The 23,660-nt window shown below is 43.7% G+C and overlaps 1 protein-coding gene across 15 annotated transcripts in view; it reads right to left on the bottom strand.

Moving 5' to 3' along the window:
• Nucleotides 1–23,660, bottom strand: part of Magi1 (membrane associated guanylate kinase, WW and PDZ domain containing 1) — a 660,109-nt gene that overhangs the window by 85,861 nt on the left and 550,588 nt on the right. For 6 of the 15 annotated variants that reach the window (XM_023705000.1, XM_023705008.1, XM_023704998.1 and 3 more), the window contains exons 4-7: nt 22,665–22,871; nt 14,778–14,979; nt 3,442–3,524; nt 233–271 (exon numbers count right to left, since the gene is read on the bottom strand). In XM_023705000.1, the coding sequence (XP_023560768.1) occupies nt 233–271; nt 3,442–3,524; nt 14,778–14,979; nt 22,665–22,871 (531 nt within the window). The remainder of the gene's footprint in view (nt 1–232; nt 272–3,441; nt 3,525–14,777; nt 14,980–22,664; nt 22,872–23,660) is intronic. The other 9 variants (XM_004644781.2, XM_023705001.1, XM_023705004.1 and 6 more) reach the window with 2 other exon arrangements.

Here is a 23,660-nt window from a genome sequence, read left to right as displayed (position 1 = left end):
TAGTGTGATTCTGGTTCTAATTCATCCACACCTTCCTTGAAGATGAAATGTATTACAGCTCTGTGTGCTGCACACAGTCCAGCCCACAGGTGATTCGACTGCCTTCTCACTGATAAACTGGATGAAGATCATAACTGAAGAGGTGCACACTTAAGAAGAGGCGGGATTACACAACTCACAGGAGACAGAACCATACAGGTAGTCATGCAACAGCAGCTGCCAGAAGGTTTACCTAGTTCACTGTCCAGCTCCTCGGTGTGGACCCCTTCTTCTCCAAAGGAACAGCAGGAATGAGACAGGAAAGACAGAAAGAAAAAGTCAGACACCAGCACCAAGAAGGAAACTCCCCTCAGAAAAAGTCACAAACACATTACTTTGTCCTTACCTGCATGTGGCTTACTGCACTGGTTTGACTAATAAACTTGATCTCAAGGTAAAGCATAAAACACTAAGAGCTGGTTTTGGCAGAATAACTCTGCGGCTCATGTACCTGCACGTCAGAACAGGATCTGACTGGCTGTAAGAGATGACAAATACTTTTTTTTTTTTTTTTTTTTTTTTTTATTTTTTTTTTTTGGCAGAACCAGGGATTGAACTCAGACCCTTGCACTTGCCAGGGAAGTGCTTATCCTACTGAGCCATCTCCCCGGCTCTGACACATACCTTTGTGGTTTGGATGTTCTTAAAATGGGAAGTCACCTAGTGCAGAGCTTATTTACAGCAAGTAAGGCTGTTAGGCCTTTCATTATTAGTCCTTCTAATCCTTCAATAATCCTCTAATCAGTGAGGCAATTAAAGCATGATTTAACTTACAAGTAGCTTGAAACATGGAGGGGAGGTCAGACTCAGAGAGTGACCTGTACACTGCTGCATGCTTTCCAAGGGGAGAGAGACAGATGAGCCCTGACATGCCGATGTACACGGAGGACTTGGAAGCAACGTCTCTTGATTCTGTATATTTTTACATATGTAATTTCTAAGCCAAGCAATTCAGAAATACAAGGAGAGTGTTCTTGGTGATTTTAGGAAGTAAAACAGTACAATGTTTTTCCATTCTCAACTTCCTCTTGCTGACAGTAAAATACTTTATATCATTACTAAGATGAAAACAGTCCCAGCACACAGGAACCATTTCCACACAAGCTTCCCTTCTCCAGCCTCACGGGCCCAAGGCTCATGTGGAGTGATGCAGAGCCATAAACTAGGATTCAGAGCGGACAGTGAGAAAAGGCATGCATTTAACACAACTGCCCTGGGCACAGTGAAGCCAAGACAGCAAGACTCCATGTGTGACCTACACCAGAAATGATAGAGGTGGTGCAGAAAACAGGGAATGGCTCTAGAAATAGTGAATCCAGAAGTTCACGAGCCAGAAGTGGGTGTGTAGGGACAGAACAGTGAAACCCTTGAGCATCTACAAATTTAACTTCAACTGAGGTAGGAAATACACAGGACAATTTCCTGGGAAAGATCATGAATTTGGTCCCAATCAGATCACATTAGAGGGCTCTGAGATCCCCAGCAGGTCTCAATCAGGCAGACTAAACACTGCCTGTGGCTCAAAGGCAGGGTTGGAGGCTTCTAGTACAGCCAGGCCCACAACGACAATCAAGGAGCAGGGCATATGCTGAAAATCAAAGGCCAAAAGCCAATTTGCCATTTTTTGAAATAGGAAGGCAAGTCTTTATAATAATTGAGTATGATGTTATACTGCTACATCCCATGTGTGCATGAACTGCAGTTAGGAATGCAGCATCTGTGGCAATGTAATCCCAATGCATGGCCAAATACAAGCAACACACACAACAGCTTTGTGCTCACTGGCAGTAAAAGACGCACACTGACATTTGCCATAATCTCATTACAGATCTATGCTGTTTGTGTGTGCAGACACAGACATACATATAATCTCTACTAGAAATAGAATATATGAATTCTAATGTTGAAGGGATAATTACTACATTTGGTATGAATATATACTTGCTCTAAGGAAAATAACATTAACACAAATGATAAGAACTTTAAACATTCAAAATCATAAGAGCTGGCAACAAGAACAACTGGTAACTCTTGACACTTTACAATACTAACAGTTTTCTCAGTAAAAGCTCTTATAATCTTCTTTCATCTACAGTTTTATCTTAGCAGGCATTTCATACATTGCCAGTGTAATTATACTGGATACCACATAAAAAAAAATCTTAAGATGTACAATTAAATTGCTTTCAAAATCATCAGTATCAAATAAAGATTACATTTTGTTCTATAAGGTTTTATAGGTGAGTATGGCTTAGTTTTAGACCTTTGAAAACTGGCTACTCTGTATTCTGTGTTAAACAGACTCCAAATGTTTAGAACACACATAAATTACAGTTGTTCACACTGGTTCCACTGCTGCTTCAGCTGGGGGGCAAAACTGCCCAAAAGAGACAGGTGACTTGATCCCTCCTCCAAGCGAGAAGGACGTGTGTCTCCACATGAAGCCCTTCAGGTGAATATGAACATACACTGTGCTTGTGTCATGTTATGTGCAAACCAAGTAAGACTCACCATGAAACATGTACTCCAGGTACGACCTTGAAGCACAAAGCTTCAACAGTAAAGTACTGTCAAACCTTAGATGGGTGTGAACAATTCTTCATTATAGGATGAATTAGTAAACTTAAGCTTATCTTACAGAAAAAAATGTGTATTCAATAACTATTAATTCAAATGCCAGCAGCGACTGAGGAGCAGCACCATGACCTTTCCGTTTGGGTAAGTCCAGGACAAGAAGTAATCTTGGTAGAACGTGTTGTAGATGGAAAAGCAACAGACTTACTGTCTTCAGTTTTTGAAATTTCATTTTGGGCAAGTAATTAAAACTTCCACAGCTTTGAAATAAACTTTTTCAACAAAAAGTCTTATAGATACTTTGTTCCCAAAATAAAAAGAGAGGTGAGTAGAAGGTAACATCTCAGCCTCTTTCTAGAAGAATGTACTCTTCAGATATGATGCATATATTGCAAGTCATAGAAGTACCCAAGCACATCAAGGTATGCTTCCCCTACCCCAGACTGGGGAATGATACAGTAACAAAGGATGTGGAAGCCAAGAAAGCTCTCAAAGTCTTCCTGAGAGCTGTACAACCCAGGACTGGGATCCTGCGGGTGTGCGTGGCCAGGATGGCAGGTGCCCAGTTCTTCCAAATGCTAGCCTCTGTTCCATATGACTGAACACAGAGGACAAATTGGAATAGCTTCTGCTGAGCTCAGATTCTACCTCCAAGGAGATACTAGTTTGCTCCTCCTTTACTTGAAAATGAACTGCTCTTCTGAAAACCACATGCATTTCCTGGAACTGGATAACCTATGAGGACCTCACTGTGAACAGCCAGCTGGCCTTAAATCTGCATAGGTGAACAGGCCCCACTCACTCCACCTGCGGGCTGCCCATTCTTACCATCATCTTCACACTCTTCCAGAGGCTTCTGCTGTTTGTTCAGGCACCGAGGGTCTAACCAAGATGTTGTTTTTGTGTTGTGGCTGCAATCCAGAAACAAAAACCAAGACACTCAGTTAAAAAGAAAAAGGAAAAAAAAGAAAGTAATTTCAGAAGAAATTTAGACACACCTGAACCAACAGCAAACCACAGCAGAAGACAGCCTGCCTGGGAACTATCTTGGAATCTCAGAGAGGCATTTTTCCCTACCTAAGACAGGATCACCGAATCACTGAAAGCTTACCATGCAACACGAGCTTTGCATTTGAAAAACAACAGGCTTTGCCTGTTCTGTCTACTCTTACCTAGACTTATGGTAGTCTTCACATTTGCCAAAGAACACATTTTAATTTGTTTTAAATTCATCTCTGATTTAAATTTTGGATGCTGCTATTCATAAGGAAGGCTGCTATTTCCCTCACGCTATTACAGGAGCACCCTCATGACAGCGTGACAGTACCTCAGTGCACACTAGCAGCTCAGAACTACCACACTTCATTCATCACAGCGCCCTAAATGACACTTCTGACAAACTGACGGCAATCCCAATTACCTATCATGATAGAATCTGAGCTGAGGAAAAGCCTAGAGAAGCTAAATATGCCACTCATCCCCTCCTGGAAGGCGGAGTCCACCGCAGATGGGATGTTTCAGCAGACACTGACTGGGGCTTTCGACACAGAAAGGCAAGGCACTGCGAAAACTCCCCACAGGCACAGCATGGCCCTTCACTAGTGTGAGCAACATCCCAGGTGGGTGGAAGCAGCTGGCCCTTGTGCCTCACAGCAGCGCAGACAAGCTGCAGTCCTGCTGGAACACGGACTCCACACTAGCTGACAGGGCTGGGTAGCGTGCTCCAAGTCCCACAGAGATGGCAACAAACGACAAGTGAAAGCAAGCAATTCAGAAAACAACTTTATGTTTGGGTCAGGTATGGTCGCACAGGCCTGTAATCCCAGCACTTGCGAGGCTGAGGCCGAAGGATCCCCACAAATTCGAGGCCAGCCTGAACTACAGTGAGACTGTCTCAAAAAAAAAAAAAAATTTTTTTTTTTTTTTGAGAGTGAGAATTTTTGGGAGTGCAGAAAGCTAGGAAATTGATCAAATGTGGTAGGCGGGACTGGGCCTCAGTGCCTAAAGCAAATAAGCTACCTTAGTCCTGAGATAAACATCCTGTCTGGTTAAGGACAGCTATGAGTGGCTAGGCAACCTGTGTCACATGTTAACTAACTTTGCAGAAGAATGAAAGAAGGACTGTTCTGTTGTGATTGCCTTAGTCCTGCCCATCAGGCACACTAGCGACCACCTAGCCCAGCTTTTGTCTTCTTGTCTGTCTTTCTCATGCCTGCCACCATATCTCCATGGGTGGAACTGATCACAGTGAGACCAACGGATCCCTACACAGAATATTTTGTTTAATCTCTTGAATTATTAAAGTTATGGCATAAGTGACAAAATATACAAATGCATACTTCTTAGCTCAAGTGACAATTAAAAGATAATCTAGTAAATGCCACCACTGCCACTTTTTGGACCACTCATAGCTAACAGCGCCTAAGCATTCTATATACCCAATACAGCTTGATATTTTTTTTTTTTTTGTGGAACCAGGGATTGAACTCAGGCCCTTATTCTACTGAGCCATCTCCCTGCCCCCCCCCCCCCCCCGCTTGATTCTTAAAGTGACCCTGAGGGAGGAACTGCCAATACTGAATTGCTACTCCCCACCTGACAAATGAGAAAACCAAGGACAGAGAGCCGATGACATGCCTAAGGACACTCTGATGATAAACAGCAGAACTGGAAATCAGACCCTGACATTCTTGCCTTGGAATCCACGGCTGGCACTATTCCAGACAGCGACAATGGTGGCTGCTGGGATGCTTAGATGGCACAAGATCTTAAAAAACCAACTTTTGCTTTGAACTGAGTGTAGATTTGCATGCTGTGATGACAAGCAAGCGAGGGAGCCTCTCACACTTCACCTCAGCACCATCAAAGGCAACACCTGTGAACGTGCGCACTGTGACATCCAGGCGCTGATACCTACAGGGGAGACACAGAACACTTAAAACACCACAGCCGTCTATCATGAGGTCCCTCACGGCCACAAACCTGGCTCTCTCTTCGCTCCTCCTGAGCCTCTCCTTAGTCCTCGTGGACCACAAATTTATTTTCCTTTCTACAATTCTATTTCTTCCAGAATGTCATACCAGTAGACCTGCCATGTGCAGCCCTTCACAGCTGGTGTTCTTCACGGGCATAATCCCCATCGGGGCTGCCGTGTTGTCCCGACGACTGGTTCTTCTCCTGAGTAAGGAGAGCTGCGCGGCGTGGAAATGTTCGGCTGGCCACCGAAAGGCATCTCTGGCTTCACTGTTCTAACAACATTTGTGACCAACACTCACACACACTGCTCTGGGGCAGGTGAAGCGCACAACTGCTGGCCTCAACAGTGTTCTGTTCAGTTCTTAGGGCCTGTTTTCCGGACATGAAATTTACGTTCCCATCAGCACTGTGCTAGCGGTCCAGCCCCTCTCGGAGCTGCCAAGGCTTACTGCTGCCATTGTTTCTTACTTCAGCCACCCTAGGAGGTACAACGGCATCTCATATTTCACTTTGCATTCCTCTGAAGATAAAGGAGTTGAATACATTTTCATGTGCATTTACAACTCCCTATATATTTTATTTAACAAAATGTTTGTTTTTAATCCATGTTTTAATTGAATGGTTTATTTTTATTGGTGTCTTTATATATTTAAGATACAGATATGAGGTCTGCAAATATTTTCTCCTACTTAATAGTTGGTATTTTCATCCTTTTATTAGAATTATCTATAAATCAAACTTTTTTTTCATTTCAATAGGCTGGATTTATTAGTTTTTTTTATTTTTTATTTTTGGATCATGCTTTTAAAGACAAACCTAAGAATATTTGCCTAGACTTAGATTTCAAAGATTCTCTTTTTTTCTAGATGCTTAATTGCTTTATGTTTTACATTTTAGTCTACCGCTTAAGTTAATTTTTCATGTAGGGCATGAGGTTTAGGCTTAATTTATATGCCATTGTTGTCCACTTGTGTGTCACTTATTAACAATGCTGTCTCGTCTCAAGCTGGTCTCACGCCGGGCCCCAGGTGGGCCCACTTCTGGATTACGCATTCTGCCGAGGGATCCATGTGGGCTCCTCCATCAGCACCGCACGGCCCTTCCTGCCCAGGCAGGACAGCAAGTCTTGACAGTGCGAAGGCTGCTGCCTCCGAGTTTTGTTGTTCAAATGTTGCAGCTATTTCAGCTCCTTTGCAATTACGATGGTACATTTTAAAGAAACCTGTCACTATCCACAGAACACCTCACTGAGACTTTGACAAAGAAACGCACTAAACCTTTCAGGAGCACTGACACTTTAAACTATTCTGAGTCTTTCAATCCATGGTCACTCTTTCCATTTATTTAATGTTTCTTTGACTTCTTTCATTTCATAGCTTACAGCATACAGAATCCCATTATTAGATTAACACTAAGATGCCACTCTCTGAGTAACTACACAGTGCACCCCAAACGCTGGTGTCCAACTTGTCCACTGCTAGCACACAGACATACAACGAGGTGATGTGCCTGTCTTCCTCCACGAACCCTCACTGAACTCATCTGTAAGGTTTTGGGGGTACTTTTAATACTGTTTTCTATATACTCATGTAATATGCAAAGAGGGAGTTTTATTTCTTCCTTTCCAAATACAAATTTTATTTCCTGTGGACTTATAACGCTGGCTGGTTTTGGCATGATGTCTCCTAACAGTGGTGACAGCTGACATCTGGTTTTTCTCAATCGTAATACTGGCAATGGGTTTGCCATATATGCTTGTCATTAAACCAACAACATTTTTCCCTTTGGGTTTTCTGAGTTTTCTTATGAATAATTCATTTTCTAAGTGCTCTCTTTGCGTTAATATGCTCACTTTTTTTTTTTTTAAGACTTAATATGGTGGGTTATATTGACTTACTTTTCTTCCTTCCGTGTGTGTGTGTGTGTGTGTGTGTGTTGCTGGGGATCACACTCAGGACGTCACATGAGCTGGCCGAGTGCTACTGACCTCAACTTGCATCATTACAGAAATTCCACATCCTAAGAACAGTCTAGATGGCTGAGTGGTAATATTCAATTAAAAATTCTGCATCTTTTTGGTACTCTTTGTTTAGTTTGGGTATTAGTGTAATAACACCTTCATAAAAATAATCAGATCTTCTTTCAATTATTTTTCTATTTTTTAGAAGAGAATATGTATAAATGGTGTGTGTTCTTTCCAGTGAAACCACCTGGGCCTGAGATTTTTTCCCCAGAGTTTTAAAATTACAGATTCACTTTCTCTTAGCAGTTAAAGGGATATTTAAATGATCGAATTTATACAAGACGTGTTGTAGTGCTCTGTGCTTCTTGAGGGACTGGTCTACTTCACTGAAGTCGCCGAGTCTGTGTGTGTGTGTGTGTGTGTGTGTGTGTGTGTGTGTGCGTCTGTCAGCAGCACTCCCTCATGCTGAATCTCTGAAGATCCCTAATACTGGCGATGCCTGCTTTTCTTTGTCAGTGCTGCTTGCTGGACGCTCTGCAGCTCTGTTAACCTTTTGAAGAACCAGTCATTTGTTTTAGCAGTTTTCTCCCTTGGTCTTCTGCTTTCGGTTTGATAGAATTTTATTCTTTATTATTTCCTTCTATCTGCTTGAGTTTAATTATTTATTCCTCTTTTTCAAAGTTCCTGGGATAAAAACTTATAGATTATTCATTTTAAACTTCAGTCTTTTCTAATGTACATATATAATACTATGAATTTACCTTTTACCATCATCTTGGCTGTGTCCCATGTATTTTGATATGTTCTATTTTCATTTAGTTCAATTTTTCTAAGCAACTTTTCTTTTCAATTTTATTTATTTATTTGGCACAGGGTCTCACTACATGGTTCCGACTTGTAGTGATCCTCCTGTCTCAGCCTCCCCAGCACTGGGATTACAGGCGTGCACCACCGGCCCAGTTTCCATGGCCAGCACAGCGCTGTTTTTTTCTTGTGACTCTTGTTTGATTCATAGGTTTCTTAGAAATGTGCTACACACTTTCTGAGTGTCTGGAGACTTTGTGAGTTTATCTGATTTTATGCAACTCTTGTTTTTTACTGACTCACATTTGTAAGGTATTTTTTTCCCAATATTTCACTGTCAACATACCTGTTATTTTTAGAATGAAGTTTTGTAGAGAGCATATAACTAGGTTGACATTTAACTGCACTTTGTGCTGATCTTTTAGTGACTGTTTTTGGTTACTTCACTTAGCATAATTACTGATAACTTCATGGCTCACTTTGCTTTTTCTACTTTTGGCTTTCTTTTCTCCAGTGTATTTGTCCATTCTTCTTCAGGGTTATTCAAATTTAGATTCCTGTTTTATTTATGTCCTGTGCTTCTCGGTGTGCCTCTCTGTGCAGCTCTTAAAATGGTAGTTCACACGCACACGTCACACACACTTACAATCACAGTGGAGCAGCGTCATTAATCCCCCCAGCTTGATTAAAGTGTACAAAGCTTATCTTCATTTATAATCTCTTTCCTGCCCCCATTATAAGAAAACTGCCTGAAAATGAGCTTTGTGTAGACTGGGGAAAAAGAACTATTTCATCTTCAATCTTTACTTCAGAAAAATCAAGGAAAGAAGAAAAACATATCACCTTTGCTTTTTTCACTGTTTTTTCCTCTTCCTAAAGTTCTAAGGGTTCTTTTAGAATTCGTTTTGTTCAGAGAACATCCTTTAGTCAGTCATTCAGGGAAGGCCCCTGGCCCAAAGTTTCAGTGTTTTTCATGTTAAGAATACTCTTACTTTTTCTTCATTCTAAAGAATATTTTCACTGGGTACAGAACACCGAGTTACTTTTTCCTTTCCTCTAGCACCTGAAACATGCTGTGTTTCTTCCTTTTGGTCTCAGCTGTCCACAGAGAACTGAGATATGCCATCTGAATGACTTCCTTCACATATAGGAGGTTTCATTTCTCTTGTTCATTTCAAAAGTTTTGATTTTAGTTTTCAAAAATTTGACTATGTGTGTATTCTCTGGGTTTATTCTGTTTGTTTACTTGGCTTCTTGAACCTGTGCTCTTATTTTTCTTGCCAGATTTGGAGGACTTTTTTTTTTTTTTTTTTTGTATTTAGTACAGAGTCTACAGGGTCTCACTATGTAGATTGGACTCGTAGTGATCCTATTTTCAGCTTCCTAGGAGCTGGGATTACAGGCGTGCGCCATCACACCCAGTCTCATTTGCCATCTCGGTGCACCGCATGGGAGGGGCTGGCACAGCAGGCCAGGGGTCGAATCCCGGCCCCTGAACTCTGCCTAAGTATGTGCCCTAGTCTGCTGAGCTATCTGGCCGCCCTCTGGAGGAGTTTCGGGTGTAAGTTCTTCAAGAACTTCTCCTTCTGCCAGTCTCACCACTTCTTCGTCTAGAGCTCCAATGATGAATGTTTGGCTTTTCTTGCCTGCTGGAAGCCCCTGGAGGTTCCTTTCCTTTTCCTCGGTCATTTTTGTGCTGCTCATATCCGGGAAGTTCCATCTGCTGTCTTCAAGCTACGGTTCCTGCTGCTCTCCCTTCCATTCTTCACTGAACAACAGGGTGATGCTAAATCTACCCACAGAGCATTTTATTTTGATGTGGTGCTCTGGAGTTCAAGCATTTCTCCTTTGTGTATCTGCTGTTGTCTTCCTAACACTATTTTTGCTGAAACATTCTATTCTTCTGTTTATTTCAAGCATGGCTACTATTCTTCTTAAAATATTTTTGTAATGGCTAGTTGAAATTTTTGTTAAATAATTCTAACATCTCCATCATCTTGGTGTTGACATCTGCTGATAGCTTTTTTACTCAGTTTGAAACTTTCTCGGATCTTGGTACACAAATTTATTTTTTGCTTTTTCTGGCTATTGGGATATGACAGCACAGAACGATGGGTGTTATTTAAACCTTCAATTTTTGATAGCTTTCCCTGACTGGCCCAGACAGAAAAGGAGGAGCTAGCTACTCGTTACTCTAGCTGGGTCTCATCTGGCTCTTTGTGGATGGTGACACCGGCTGGATGGGAAGGCAATGCCAGCTTCCCAGCAGGCCTGACTGAAACCAAAGCACCGGGCGGGAAGGGGCTGGACGTAACCGCTGGCAGTGCCAACAACCCTGACTCCAGAAAGTGCGGATTCCTGTAGGTGGGGTGGGAGTCCAGCCTCCCTTCAGGGGTCCTCACAGAGTCCAGGGGGGCCAGGATGGTTCCCATCTCACTGCAGCTCCCTGCCAGCAGCACCCCAGTAGGGGAGGCTTTGTTTTCGCCTGACTGCGGCGGATGGGGCAGGGTGGGGCCATGGTTGTTCTGGCTGTGGCCTGGAGTACAACGCGTGTTCAGCAAAACCTCCTGTCTGAGAGTACACCTTCCTGAGCCTTCAGCTAGAGACTTGCAGTGTGTGTATTCATGGCTACTTCTGGGCTGCTGGCTTCTCTAGCCCCAACTCAGGGCTCAATGACAAAAACAAAACTCCGGGAACAAGTTGACACTCTTCTGACGCTCTCCCTCTAGAGCAGTTGGCTTTATGTGCTTACCTTTTCAATTTTCTTAGATTCATTTTCTATACAATTTCTAAGGTTTCTAAGTCCATGCTTGATTTTTAAATGTGCTTTTCCACTTGCAGCATTTTAGATTTTTCCCAAACTGTAAAACTAATACACACATATATACATACTCTAATTCTACTGAAATGAAACTTGCTATTCAATATAAAACACTAAAAAAATTGTTTTTCAGAATGAAAAAAACTTGAAAACTTCAGTAACCATGATATATAACTTAAGCTAAAATCCAAACAGCATATTTATTTGTTTAGTGGCACTGAGGAGCAAACGAGGGACTAGTACACGCTACCCAAGCACTTTGCCACTGCACCACACCCTTTGCCCCGCGTATCTACAGCACCTGACAGCCTCTGACAGAATATCCCCCCCTCATAACCCTGTCTTTGTGCCATCCTTTAAACCTTAGGCATCAGGAGCTAGGGAGATGGCTCAGTGGAATAAGTGTTTCCCTGGCAAGCGCAAGGGCCTGAGTTCAATCCCCAGTTCCGAGAAAAAAGAAAAACGTTAGGCATCAGCTGAGAGTAAATTCAGTTTTGAAAGCTGACAAAGCACTGCACTCTGCTGCAAGCCAGACCCAGGTCTGGAGGCTAACAGCTCAAGAACCATGAGCATATACATATCCAGCTCGCTGTTCTAAAATCCTCAGTCCAGCCTTCAGCAAGGGACCTGTGCATTCCTTCCCAGCACTTGAACTGCACATACTATTCTGTATCAGGAATGTCTCTGTTATACTTTATTTTCTCAGCACAATTCTTCCTTACTAAACAGTTTCAGAAGGAATTTTTTGCTAAACGAGTAGCACCTGGGATTGATATTCTAAATAGGTATCAATCACCTGGAAAGACCCAAGTGAGTCACTAGCCCAACCCCCAACAGAAAGAGACCCTATCCCACATTCCAACCCGCAACAGGAAAAGACCCTGTCTCATATGTAATCCCATTGGCTGACCATAGTTTTGTCCCACCTCCTGCCCACCTAAGCGAGTTCCTATTCTCTCTACCTTAGCCTCACATGGTTTTACACTATAAAAGTCCTTGGAAGAGACAGCTTCCCGGGGAACTACCCGCTTGGGCCCCCTCCTGTCCCTCTCTTGGACAGGAGCTTTCTTTCTCTCAATAAATATATTCTGTTCATAAAAAAAAAAACAAACAACAATTTTTTAAAAGCTAAGCATAAATCCTGAGCTTATAGCTGACATCTATTTTTATTTTAATGGTGTTCAAACTTCTCCGTAATAACCACAAATGATGATGATGAAAACCGCAACAGTAATCATAAGGAGAGTTCACTGTTACTCATTAATGCTTCACTCAGTGTCTCCACCACTTCTCAGGACAGTCTGACAGGCAGGATTTGCAGACCTCCTCTGTCTACCGATATGGAAGATGAGATGAGATGCAAGCTGGCACCTCCTCCTTCCCCAGGCCTCCTGCCTGGCCGGTGGTGACTCTCCAGGTGACAATCACTGCCCTGCTCTGCCTCTCAGGAGACCCCCGCTCCCCCTCATTCCACGTGCATACCTCCCATTCGCACTAGACGGAAGTTTGGTCTGCGGGCGGGCGGCGCCCTCTGGCTGCAGGGACCCCAGGCTCGCTCTCACAGAGCTCAGAGTTCTCACCATGCAGCTCCTCATAGAGGCTGTTCTGAGATACAAGCCTTTCCCCACTCTCCTGTGCTTAGGAAAATTAGACTTTCTCATTTTTCCTACTTTTTCTAATTATATAATACATGTTAAGTATAAAAAATTCAAAACCCACAGAAATGGATAATATGGTTAGAAAACACATTCCCTATTTAAATCTAACTATTAATAGATGATCTCAGATTCTGTACACAGAACTGCATCTTCTTCATCACAGAAACAAATGCACACACACGTGTGAGACTCCGCACGCTCTCCTCCACTGTGCCCGCCTCTGGTGCTGTTCACCTAGGCCAGGCCTTCCATCTCGGCCTGCACAGCAGATCTACAGCGTGCGACCAGAACACACAGTGAGTGCTTGCAGCATTACAGGAAAAACCACACTGCTGTTGATCTACCTCAAAGTGTATCCCCCGCTGAAAACACACGTATCCCGCCACTCAGATTCATACGGTAAACCATAAACAAACCACTAAGAACATAACTTCCAAACAAAGAATAAAGGTGTGTGTGTGGAGGCAAGGTCCTCTGGGAAGCTGGGAGGAAGACTGGGCAATTGAGGGAGAACCTGTACCAAAATCTAGAAAGGAGCCTGGGGCCTGGAGGTGCAGCTCAGTGTGAAGGCCCTGGGTTCAGTCCCACAAAATGAACGAAAGAAGGGCCAGCCTGAGAGCTCAGCAGACTAAAGTGCCTGTTTAGGGCCGGGGGTTCGAGCCCCAGGGCACCATGCCAGCTCCGCCCACAGGGCATGCTGAGTCGGTAATTGAGACTGAGTGTGGTGGTGTGTGCCTGTAATCTCAGCACTCGGGAAGCTGAAAACGGGAGAATTACTACAAGTCCGATCTACGATCTACGTAGTGTAACCCTGTAGGCCCTGTCCTAAATACAGAAAATAAAAAAGAAAAAGAAAAACACTAGACCTAACACATAGACCTAAATATAAGGAACATAAGACTGTTGGAACTATAAAACTTGTAAGAGTCTTATAGGATGAAGTCATTATGACTTTGGGTTAGGCGATGATCTCTTAGCTATTACAGTAAAACAAAAAACTGATAAATCATGCCCCATCGAAGTTGAGTACTTCTGCTCAACAATCACAGTGAAACAACGAAGACTGAAACTCACAGAAAATGCCTACAAATTGCACATACAGTAGAGTCAGATCCCAAACAAACGAAGAAGTCTAAAGTTCAACAGTAAGCAAATCACAACCAAATTAAGAAAAAATAACCAAAGAATTTATAATTTTAATGGCTAATCACATTCCTTATATTTTTATCTAGATAGGTAGACAGACAGACATGTACATAAATCCTGATTCAGTCACCCAACTTTTGGGGGAAATTATTAACCTTGTGTGTCTTCAAACTGTTCTGGCTCAATGACTAGGATGGTCCACCCATATACTTCTACATCCTTCAGCAAGTAACAAGTAACTTTAGCAAACAGTGAGGAGACACCCAGAATTAGAACCATTCAGGAAAATCTGAGACAAGGCAATTTTCCCAGCCAACAGCTGTCACCTTCTGAGCACACGCTATTTTGACTCATTTTATCACTAATATTCACCACACTTTTAGGTATCATCAAAAAAGGTCAATTAAATTATTTTTAGAAGCAGTTATATCTGTTATATTTATACAGAGTGAAATTTCTACTGTTAGGTAAACCGTAAAAACAGTATCACAGAAGAATATACACAAATCTCACTTGTAACAGTATGTAGACAGATACATAAATGTACTTTGTGTATCGCCTGTGCACACCTGTTCCTGTGACTAAGCAAGTATAATTCTCTATACAGAAAACTCTAAGACTATTAACACCTGGATTTGAGTAAGAAATTCACTTCACATAGAGTTGTTAAATCTTTCCAAGAGTAGCATCAGCGAGTGATCAGCTCTTTCAGATGTTATGCGCATCTGCAGCTGCTGGGAGAGGGAGGCAGTGGAAGAGACAGACAGACTCAGGTACAAAGAAGGGTATACTTTACTCTATAAAGTAGACTTCTCCATTTTCCGTATAGGCCATCTCCCAGTTTTCAGGTAGAGGACCTAAGTTATCCTCTGCAGAAAGAGGTAGGTACTGAGGGAACTTCTGCGAAGGGTCCGTGACGGGGGCAGCAGCGATGCCGCTGTTCGCAGATGAGAGCGCTGCCTCCCGGAGAGCGTGCTCGTCCTGGTCCCCAGAATCGGCTGCGGTCAGGTTGTGGGGGACACAGAAAAAGACAGGTAAGCACAAAAGCATGTGGTCCCACGGCGCACCCTGCGTAGCGCGTGCAAGGCTCTGGGTTCAGCAGGGTTCTGCTCAGAACCGTGGAGACAGCACAGAAAGATCCCCTGAAGATTCTGCAACTCAGGAGCCCTGTGAAACACAGACTGAACCGCCCCTCATTCCACTCATACTATATGACTTCGCAGCTCAGGAAGCAAAGCCACATGGGAAACACGGTAATGGTGGGTTTTTCCCCTTTGGACATTTAAAAAATTATTTAAAACATTTTTTTGTAGACACTGGCAAAGATCAAAGACTGACAAACTAAGCTGCAATGTACAAAGAAGTTTACAATACGGAGACAGCTTACAGATCTGAGACTTTTGGGAGAGAAGAGACTGTTCTTGTGAAACGCAAGGCAGTCAGCCACCCCAGAGCAATGCCGTGTGGGTGGACTGCGGCACTCGGGTCCTAACATAAAGCTCCAAGAGCACCAGCCTCCTCGTCCTCTCAGTGACCGGAAGCATCAGGAGTGACGTCACCCGTGTGTCCACAGCAGCACTATTGACGTTCTGGCCACATTTCTATGGAAGCCGATGATAATAAACGTCAATCTCCATGGGGCCTTAAAACATAATATTTAGGGAACTCAGTAATTTTCTATCTTCCACAGTAATTCCTCTGCAGACATTTTTGAGTGAGTGAAAGCAGACTGAAGAATAATAAAAGCCTGTTCTCAAAGTTGTCTCTGATGAGCAGCTCCCAATGACACACAAGATGAAGGCAAGCTAAGCACCGGATGGAGGACCTGCCGGGTGAGGAGCAAACACGTCCCCCAACTCCAGCACCTCTGAGGAAGCAGCCTGGAGGTCTTTCCCACCCTGCACTAGCCACTCATCTTCTAGTAGCACATTCAACTCTCTTTAGGAAATCACCCCTACCCCGAGACTGGCTCCAAGTCACACTCTTACCTCAGGAAAATGTTCCTGCCTTTGCAGTTACTTCAGGAATTAAAGCAAACCAATAAAGGTCAGACATGGACACTTTCTGGAATGTGACCTCTGGATGCTGGGGAAGTTTGGGTGACAGGCTGTTAGACTGTGGATGCTGGTGGGCACTTCCACACAGCATGGCAAGATCTACTGAAAAATGGGGCCACATGGAGGAGAGCAGAGCTGGAAGACAGGGAACGCTGCTTGAGAGCCCTCACCCAGCCTTGAATTCCACACTGAAATCAAGGCCCGACTGCCCTCTTCAGTGATGTCACTTCCCCAAGTCACTTTCTTGCTGAAACCACTATAAATGTTCTTCAAAATGTACCAAAGAATCCAGATGAATAAAGCAACTATAAATTTGAGAGAACAAAGAGGAACTTGGGCCAAAACGGGAAAAACAAAAAACTGCCCACTCTGAAATGACTGATCAGTGACAACATGACTTCAACCCCTGGAAGGAATAAAAACATTCAGCCTTGCTTCTCTTGTTGGCGCCCTACTCTGGAGGTCAGGTTTAGGGCCAAATTCAAAACATACACCATATTCTAAAAACATGTCCGTGATTTAGCTGGTGGACACTGAAGACACAAGGAATTTTCAAAGAACGAAAAGGAACTGTGAGATGGACTATCAGCTGCACAAAGGTGCACTTCACCTTCTGCATCTGCGCCTGACATTCTGACGCGGCACGATGCCCACAGCCTCGGTGGCACCGTGCTGGGTAGGGGGCGGTGCCTCAGGACCAGCCTCCCCCCGCAGGCTCAAAGGATGCAGGTGGCACGGAGCGCACAAGGCCACCGCTCTAGGGACTCAGTGCCCACCATAAAGTGCGTTTAGGATTTCAGACCTCTAACTTTTTTATAAAAGGAAATCTGTATATATTTTTTGAAATCTTCCAATTTTTCATTAATAAAATTCTTTTTTCAAATAATGCAATCTGGCACAAGCAAAAAGTGGAAGTTTGATTACAAGGACTGACTCTAGAGCCTCAGGGCTTGTGCTTGCTTCCTGGCTTTACTACTCGCTAGTGAGGACCACATTCACGCCTCCGTTTCCTCACCTGGAAACGCAGATGACGACGACACCGAATGCACAGGCCGGGGAGGCGTACATGACTCAGTGCCTGTGAAGCCCTCAGAACAGCGTCTAATTCACAGCTGGAGCCACTTGCCAGCTGCCACTACCATCACCGCCCCCCTCTTATCAAGAGTGTCACTGATTTTTGCCTTTAGGGCAGGTCTGGCCCAGACTGCTAGTGTTACAAGGAGTCAGAAAAAGTAGGTTATGACATGAGACCACAGGTCAACCACTGTGTAGATGGAACCAACTTTACCTTTCAGAGCACTTTCCTATCTGTCAAAGGGGCACAATGCACAGGTCACAGAACCGAAGGCATCCACATATCCCACACACATAAAGCAGGCAGGAAGCCTGAAAGGGCACCTGTAGCTCCTGGCCACGTCCTCTGTCTTTTCCTGCTTACCAGACACACTCCCCACTGCTTTACCAGAGGCCCACCAAGGGTGGAGCCAAGAACACCGTCTGAGCCCCTGAAACTGGCTGAAATCAATCTTTTCACCTCAAGGGGATTTCCTCAAGCACCCTAAGTAACAGAGACAATGGCTGTCACTACACCCAACTTGTGTTCATGTTTAGAGATTTATACAAGAGGCAGCAAACCACGAGGAAGGGATCAATAATTTCACTATTAATTTTAATTGAGCCACTTTCATAGAAAATGGGTGTAAGAGAAAAGGGTAGGTGCTATAGATGGGCTACCTGATGTAAGAGACTCAGTTTAACACTGAATATACTTAATTCATGTTAAAACCAAAATTCTAGGCCAGGGTGGCACAGTGCCTGCCTGGCAGGCACAAGGTTCTGAGTTCAATTCCCTGTACCAAGAATACCCCCTCCCCAATTCTGCTAGGCTTCCCAAAGCTAAACTACTAGAAAGAAAAACTAGTTTTGCTAGAAACATGTCTAAGTAATTTTATTTTATTTTTTTTTTAGTTTTTTTTTTTTTTTATTTTTTGTGTGTGTGTGTGTGTGTGTGTGTGTGTGGGGCCAGCTCAGCCCACCAGGGGGCAGGGCTGGCTGGCATGTGGTGCTGGGGGATCGAACCGCGGTCCCTGTGCTTTGCCAAGCTTGTTCCAAGTAGGTGCTTTAGACCACCGAGCCATCTCTCCAGCCCCTGTCTAAGTAATTTTAATCTCCTGAAGAAACATATTTCTCTTCCACAACTAGATATTTTAAATTATCCAAGTGTTTGTTTTTAAATTTATTATTTAATTAGCTAATTTATGCATTACTAAGGACTGAACCCAGAACCTTCACACTGAGCTATACCTTCAGCCCCTCTTTTTATTTTGATACAAGATCTTGGTAAGTCACTAAATTGTCAGGCTGTTGCCTCACTGTGGACTCTTGTGTCCCCCAAGTCTGTGTTGAAGGTGTGATCCTGGGAGCAACAGTATTCAGAACTGAGCCCTTTGCTTGGACTTGTTATCCTCCTGCCTTAGCTTCCCAGAGTCCTGGGATTACAAAGGTGGACCATCACGCCTGGCTTGTGTTTTTATTTTATGTGTCCTCGTTTTCTTTCCAGTTAGAGGGAATCTTGATGCAGTTTCCGAATGCAGATGGAAAGTCCAAATCCGAGGGGCGGGACAGACGCAGCCCGGTTCAAGCATGCATAGCCTCAGTAAGGAACCCTGACTTGGGTACATGCTCAGGACTTTGAAAAATATAGAATCTTTTATTCGATTTACAAAACACTCAGGAGCACTGCTAACACTTGTAACTGCAGGCTGCTGACGACACCACGGAGTGCACGCAGAGGAGCATGCTGGAGTGAGCAGAGATGGGGACGCGGCAAGCTGGCACCTGAAGCCCAGGGGCACAGACTGCACTTCCTGTAGTGTTCTCACGAGGAAGCTGAGAACAGAACATCTGAGGTGCTATCTCCCAAGATTTCCAGGAGGCAGACAAGATACATGTGAGAATGGTTTGAAAACAATAATGCACACAAACAGCATGTGTATTCATAGTAAACCAGAAGTGTCCAGATATAAATGAGCTAACATGCACACAGGCATGCACATTCTCTCTTGGGGGCTTTTGGAAAGGCTGTGAGGGTACATGCTCGCGTGCAAAAATCCTTCCCGAGGCTTAGCTTAAGCTGGACATGCACTTGGACTTATGTGCACCTCTTACTGTGCAAATTGGTCAACACAGCTCGGGCTGCTTAGGGCAGTTAGGACTGATGCAAAACAACAGCACACCAAAGTGCACGCACACTCGAGCTGGACTTTCAGAACTGGAATGGTGTTTGTGACACTCACTGGAACTTTGTGGCTCTGGAGAGGCCACTTGACCTCCCTGGAGAATGCATAAGGAAATGTGTCTTTCACACAGTAGTACAGAAACATTAGCTCTGCGAGGGCTGTAGTTTAACGTTCAAAACAGGGCTTTACCATCGCCTACCAACGAAAGCGCGAGCAAGCTAATGGTCAATGGGGGGTGCTAGGAAAAGAGCCTAGAAATACGATCAATGCTTTGTCATCTTCTGGAGGTGATCAATGGCTAAATCAGAGAAGTTTTAGTTGTGGAGGCTTATTACATCATTTTCAAGCTGTGGAAAACAAGCAAAATAGTTTTAGAAAAGCTTTTTTGTGACTGCATGAGCAACTGTGCACTGGCCAACAGTATCATTCTGTCTTTATTAACATCACACAAGGAGTCTTCTCTTTCTCAGTGGCTCCACTTAGGCCCATTAATTGTGTTCTGTGGAAGACAGTCCCACTGTCTGGGGGCCCACAGCCCATCCTGTGGGGTATTTGTACTCCAACCTCGGTCATCAGCTGCAGAACGGGAGCAGGGCCAGCTTTGGTGGCCTGCGTCTGCCCACACAGCTGGCTGACCTCCAGACAGTGCCAGTGATCCGATGTGTCAGCTATGAGTCCTTCAAAAACGCCAAGCATAAGGGCCACTGAACTAGCTCAGTGGACTAAGCGCTTGCTTAGGCGAGCACAAGGACTGGGTTTGATCCCTGGCACAGCAGGCTGTGCTGGCCCCGCGCCTGGGGGTGCTGAGCCCGCCCCTGAGACCTACGCACTGCTGCATGCCTGTAATCCTGGTACTGGGGAGGCTGAAAACAGGAGGATCACTACAAGTCTGAACTGCATAGTGAGACCCAGTACAAAAAATGAAAAAATTAGAAACATTATGACAGCCAAGAAAGCCGAGCAAAGGGCAGGAAAGGTAACAGCAGATATCCTGATGAGCATCATTTTTAATGGGCCCCCATGGTTTTTCCTCTGGATGTGATTCTGATGCTGACTATAGCTGGCTCACCCAGATCACATTATGCTGCTGTTAAGCTAGGCTTAACGTACATGGTAGATTTAGTTTGGCTCAAAGTACAAAATGCTTCAACACAACAAATTGCACACACATAGCATGGACTGATTGATATGTCAATTTTTGAAAGAATGAGTATCAGTTAATAAGTACATGACAGATCCTCAGTGGTGACATTTTAGTCTTACTAGTGAAGGCACAGAGGCCACTTGAGTTTTTGTTTTGTGCAGAAACTAACTCATGACCATGGGATTTCAGCAGTCATGGCATGGGCTGACGTGCTGCGCTTAGAAGCCAGAATTTCAAGTGTGGATGATATGGGGTCAGACTGTCCGAGGCACATGGCTTTTCCAGAACTTAGAAGTAGGAAACAATGAAGACCTACGTCAGTTATATCTACTTTGTGCTTGCTTTTTTTGGTGGTACCAGGAATTGAACTCAGGATCTTGTGCATGCCAGGCAGGTTCGCATGCTGCTGAGCTAGCTCCTGTGCCCTATGCCTGCTTCTTTGGAGAAGCCCACATAATGTGGAACAGGGCACACAGGAGGCCCACACAACTGCTGGGCACAACTGTCTCCTGGCACCCTCTCCCCGGAGGTTTCTCTTTGTTGTGGCCCCTCTACATTTATGTTATATGATAGTGTTATTCTTATTTATCAAGTGTCAAGACATTAAAGTACTAGATTTAAAAAAAAAGATGTTCACACTTTTTAATAATCAGTTTTAATTTTGGTGAGATCTATTATAAATGGATGACACGGTGTCAAGGGGTGAAGTCAGTCAATTCTAATAAAGACAGACATAATGTGGTGAATTTATTTTAGATACTGTAACTGTGGAGCTGTTGGTCCATCACTTTCCAATCGAGAAAATGGAAATTTGCATGAGAGCGAATCTGGGAGTCCTCAGGAAAAATGCAGAAGCAACCTAATTCTGGCCTGTCAATGTACAGGTGAGCTACCAAAATGTCCGTAAGAAAACAAATACCAAGAACCACACCATGGTATTAAATATCTCCTTCTCCTTCATCCACTATTTCCTGCAAAAGGGCTCAGCCATGATATTGCTGTAGTAATAAAGTCATCAAAGAACTTTGTAACTTCCATCTCAACAAATTTTAGGGTTTTCAACTTGGTCGACAGATTTTATGAAACCTCAGAGAGACCCACACCGCCTGCAGACAGTATTCAAAATAAGAAACTTTTCCTTGAATATTCTATGCTGGGGAAAATGCAAGCCTACCAATCTCTCCGACGCTTGGGGCTCAGGCTACCAAACTAATGGTGAGAGCATGGCGCTGTGAGAAAAGGACCATAGGAGAGGAAGGTGTACTATGATGGAGACGGTAGGTTGGTCCATAGCTATCACTCTAAAGAAGTAAAAAGGGGCCAGGGAGATGGCTCAGTAGAATAAAAGCTTCCCTGGCAAGCACAAGAGCTTGAGTTCAATCCCTGGTTCCACAAATTAAAATAAATAAATAAATAAAATATTAGAAAAATTGAAGAAACAAAACGCTTTGCTGAGTCAAATTATAGGCTGGAGTAACACATGCAATACACGGCTCTTATAGTCCAAGTTATTACATAAGGTCAAACCTGAGGCAGTAGAAAATATGCCTTAGTGGTTCTGAGTCACTGCACCCACCCAGAACACCCCTGTACCTCTGTATGGTGCTCCCGAGAGCTGGGCAACACCTAGACCAAATGACCTTGTCCCGATGTGCTGCTCTTGGAACTCCCTCCCTGGCCCACACAGCATGTCGAAGCTGGAGGTACACAGCTCTGACTGGAGACACGCGCATACAGTGCAATCAGCTCCACATGCTCCATAATAAATGCATGTGCATGGTCAGACCTTGCAATTTTTTTTCCGTTTACCCTTGAAAGGTGTTTAGAGTAAGGTGTGAGAGAAAGGGATGGTGCTCCACACAGCATCTTGACATTAAACTGAGAAAATAAATTCTCGTATTTCTCTTTATTATCATAATCACCCATAATTATATGGACATGAGATGTTTCAAGACCAAGAAAATCCAAAGAGTAAAATAAGTTAAATACATCATTTTGAGTAAAACAAATCAAGCTGGCATTTCTTGGCTCCTTTTTTAAAAATATACATATTCCACCTTGATTAAAATATTTGGGGAAAGTTAAAATATCGTTGAGAAGAAGCCCAAGGACAGGACAACGCTTCTCCCAGCACTGGGTGGTCTGGATGACTCTGGAGACCCTGAAGCCCCTCCAAAGCGGCAGCCTGCTCCTACTCCTCGCACCTCCCCCTCCCCCACTTCCATGCAGGGGCCCGCCTTTACCTGTGAAGCTACTGCTCATTTCAGGAACATCTTCCTCCTCCTCATTCTCTGCATGGGCTATGCCAGCATTTTGCATATCATTGTAAGACTTGGTTCGCTTTGGGGTCGACTGCTTGGAGCCAGCTTGAAGGCTCTGCAAGGCATCCGTTGTGATCACTTTCCCACTGACCGGCTGGCTGGGAGGTTTGGGTGTCCCATAATAGTTTCCTAGGTGATGAAGACACATTTGCATGTTTCAGAAAGAATACTTTGGTTTTTCTTAAGACTACACATCTAAATCTCTCAGCAAACTTAAAAAATACAACTGGAAAACTAGTGCACACTCTATCTCACTTCTGGTATGCATCAGTGAAGATGTATTTGCTATCCAGACACACATGGTGATTGCAGAAGCAAAGAGGAAAGCTGCCTTGTTTTGATGCAAAGTACCTACTAGAGCTAAAAACAAAGGCCGCTGTGTTGGACAGAAAACCTTCATTCTCATACATTTGAATTTCAATTGGTCATCTTTTTATATATAGACACTAAAATAATGTAGAATCTGATTTAGAGTGAGGCTTACAGAAAAATAAAAATTCATTACTGCCAGCATCCTTACAGGCCTGGGGTCACCTGCCCTCTTCAAGGGGGAACCAAGGCAACACTTTAGAAGAAGGGCACCGAACCCCACGTGGCGCCTCTTGACACAAGCGGCAAGTAGGTCACAAGGCATGACAGCCCTTGTAAGCCTTAGCAGAGAGCTCTGTGTCAAAGCGGCAACTTATATATTATTCTTCTAGATACGGTCCAAATTTGCTTTTCCCTTGAAGTTTGGTTCAAATCCCACTACACTATATCATGACTTTGAGGGGTACAGTAAGTAGATTCTTGCATCCTATTTTTTAAAAAGATATATACATTTCAAATTTGCAGTAGAGGAGTTAGCAGTAAGCTATACTAGCAATACAAAGTTTTCTTTGAAAAATTGAGATAAAAAATAAAAATTTAGATAAAAGA

The sequence above is a fragment of the Octodon degus genome, unplaced genomic scaffold (genome assembly GCF_000260255.1).
Source record: "Octodon degus isolate 3935 unplaced genomic scaffold, OctDeg1.0 scaffold00210, whole genome shotgun sequence".
NCBI lineage: Eukaryota > Metazoa > Chordata > Mammalia > Rodentia > Octodontidae > Octodon > Octodon degus.
Note: the sequence above shows the minus strand (reverse complement) of the source record. Positions and strands in the feature narration are given on the sequence as shown.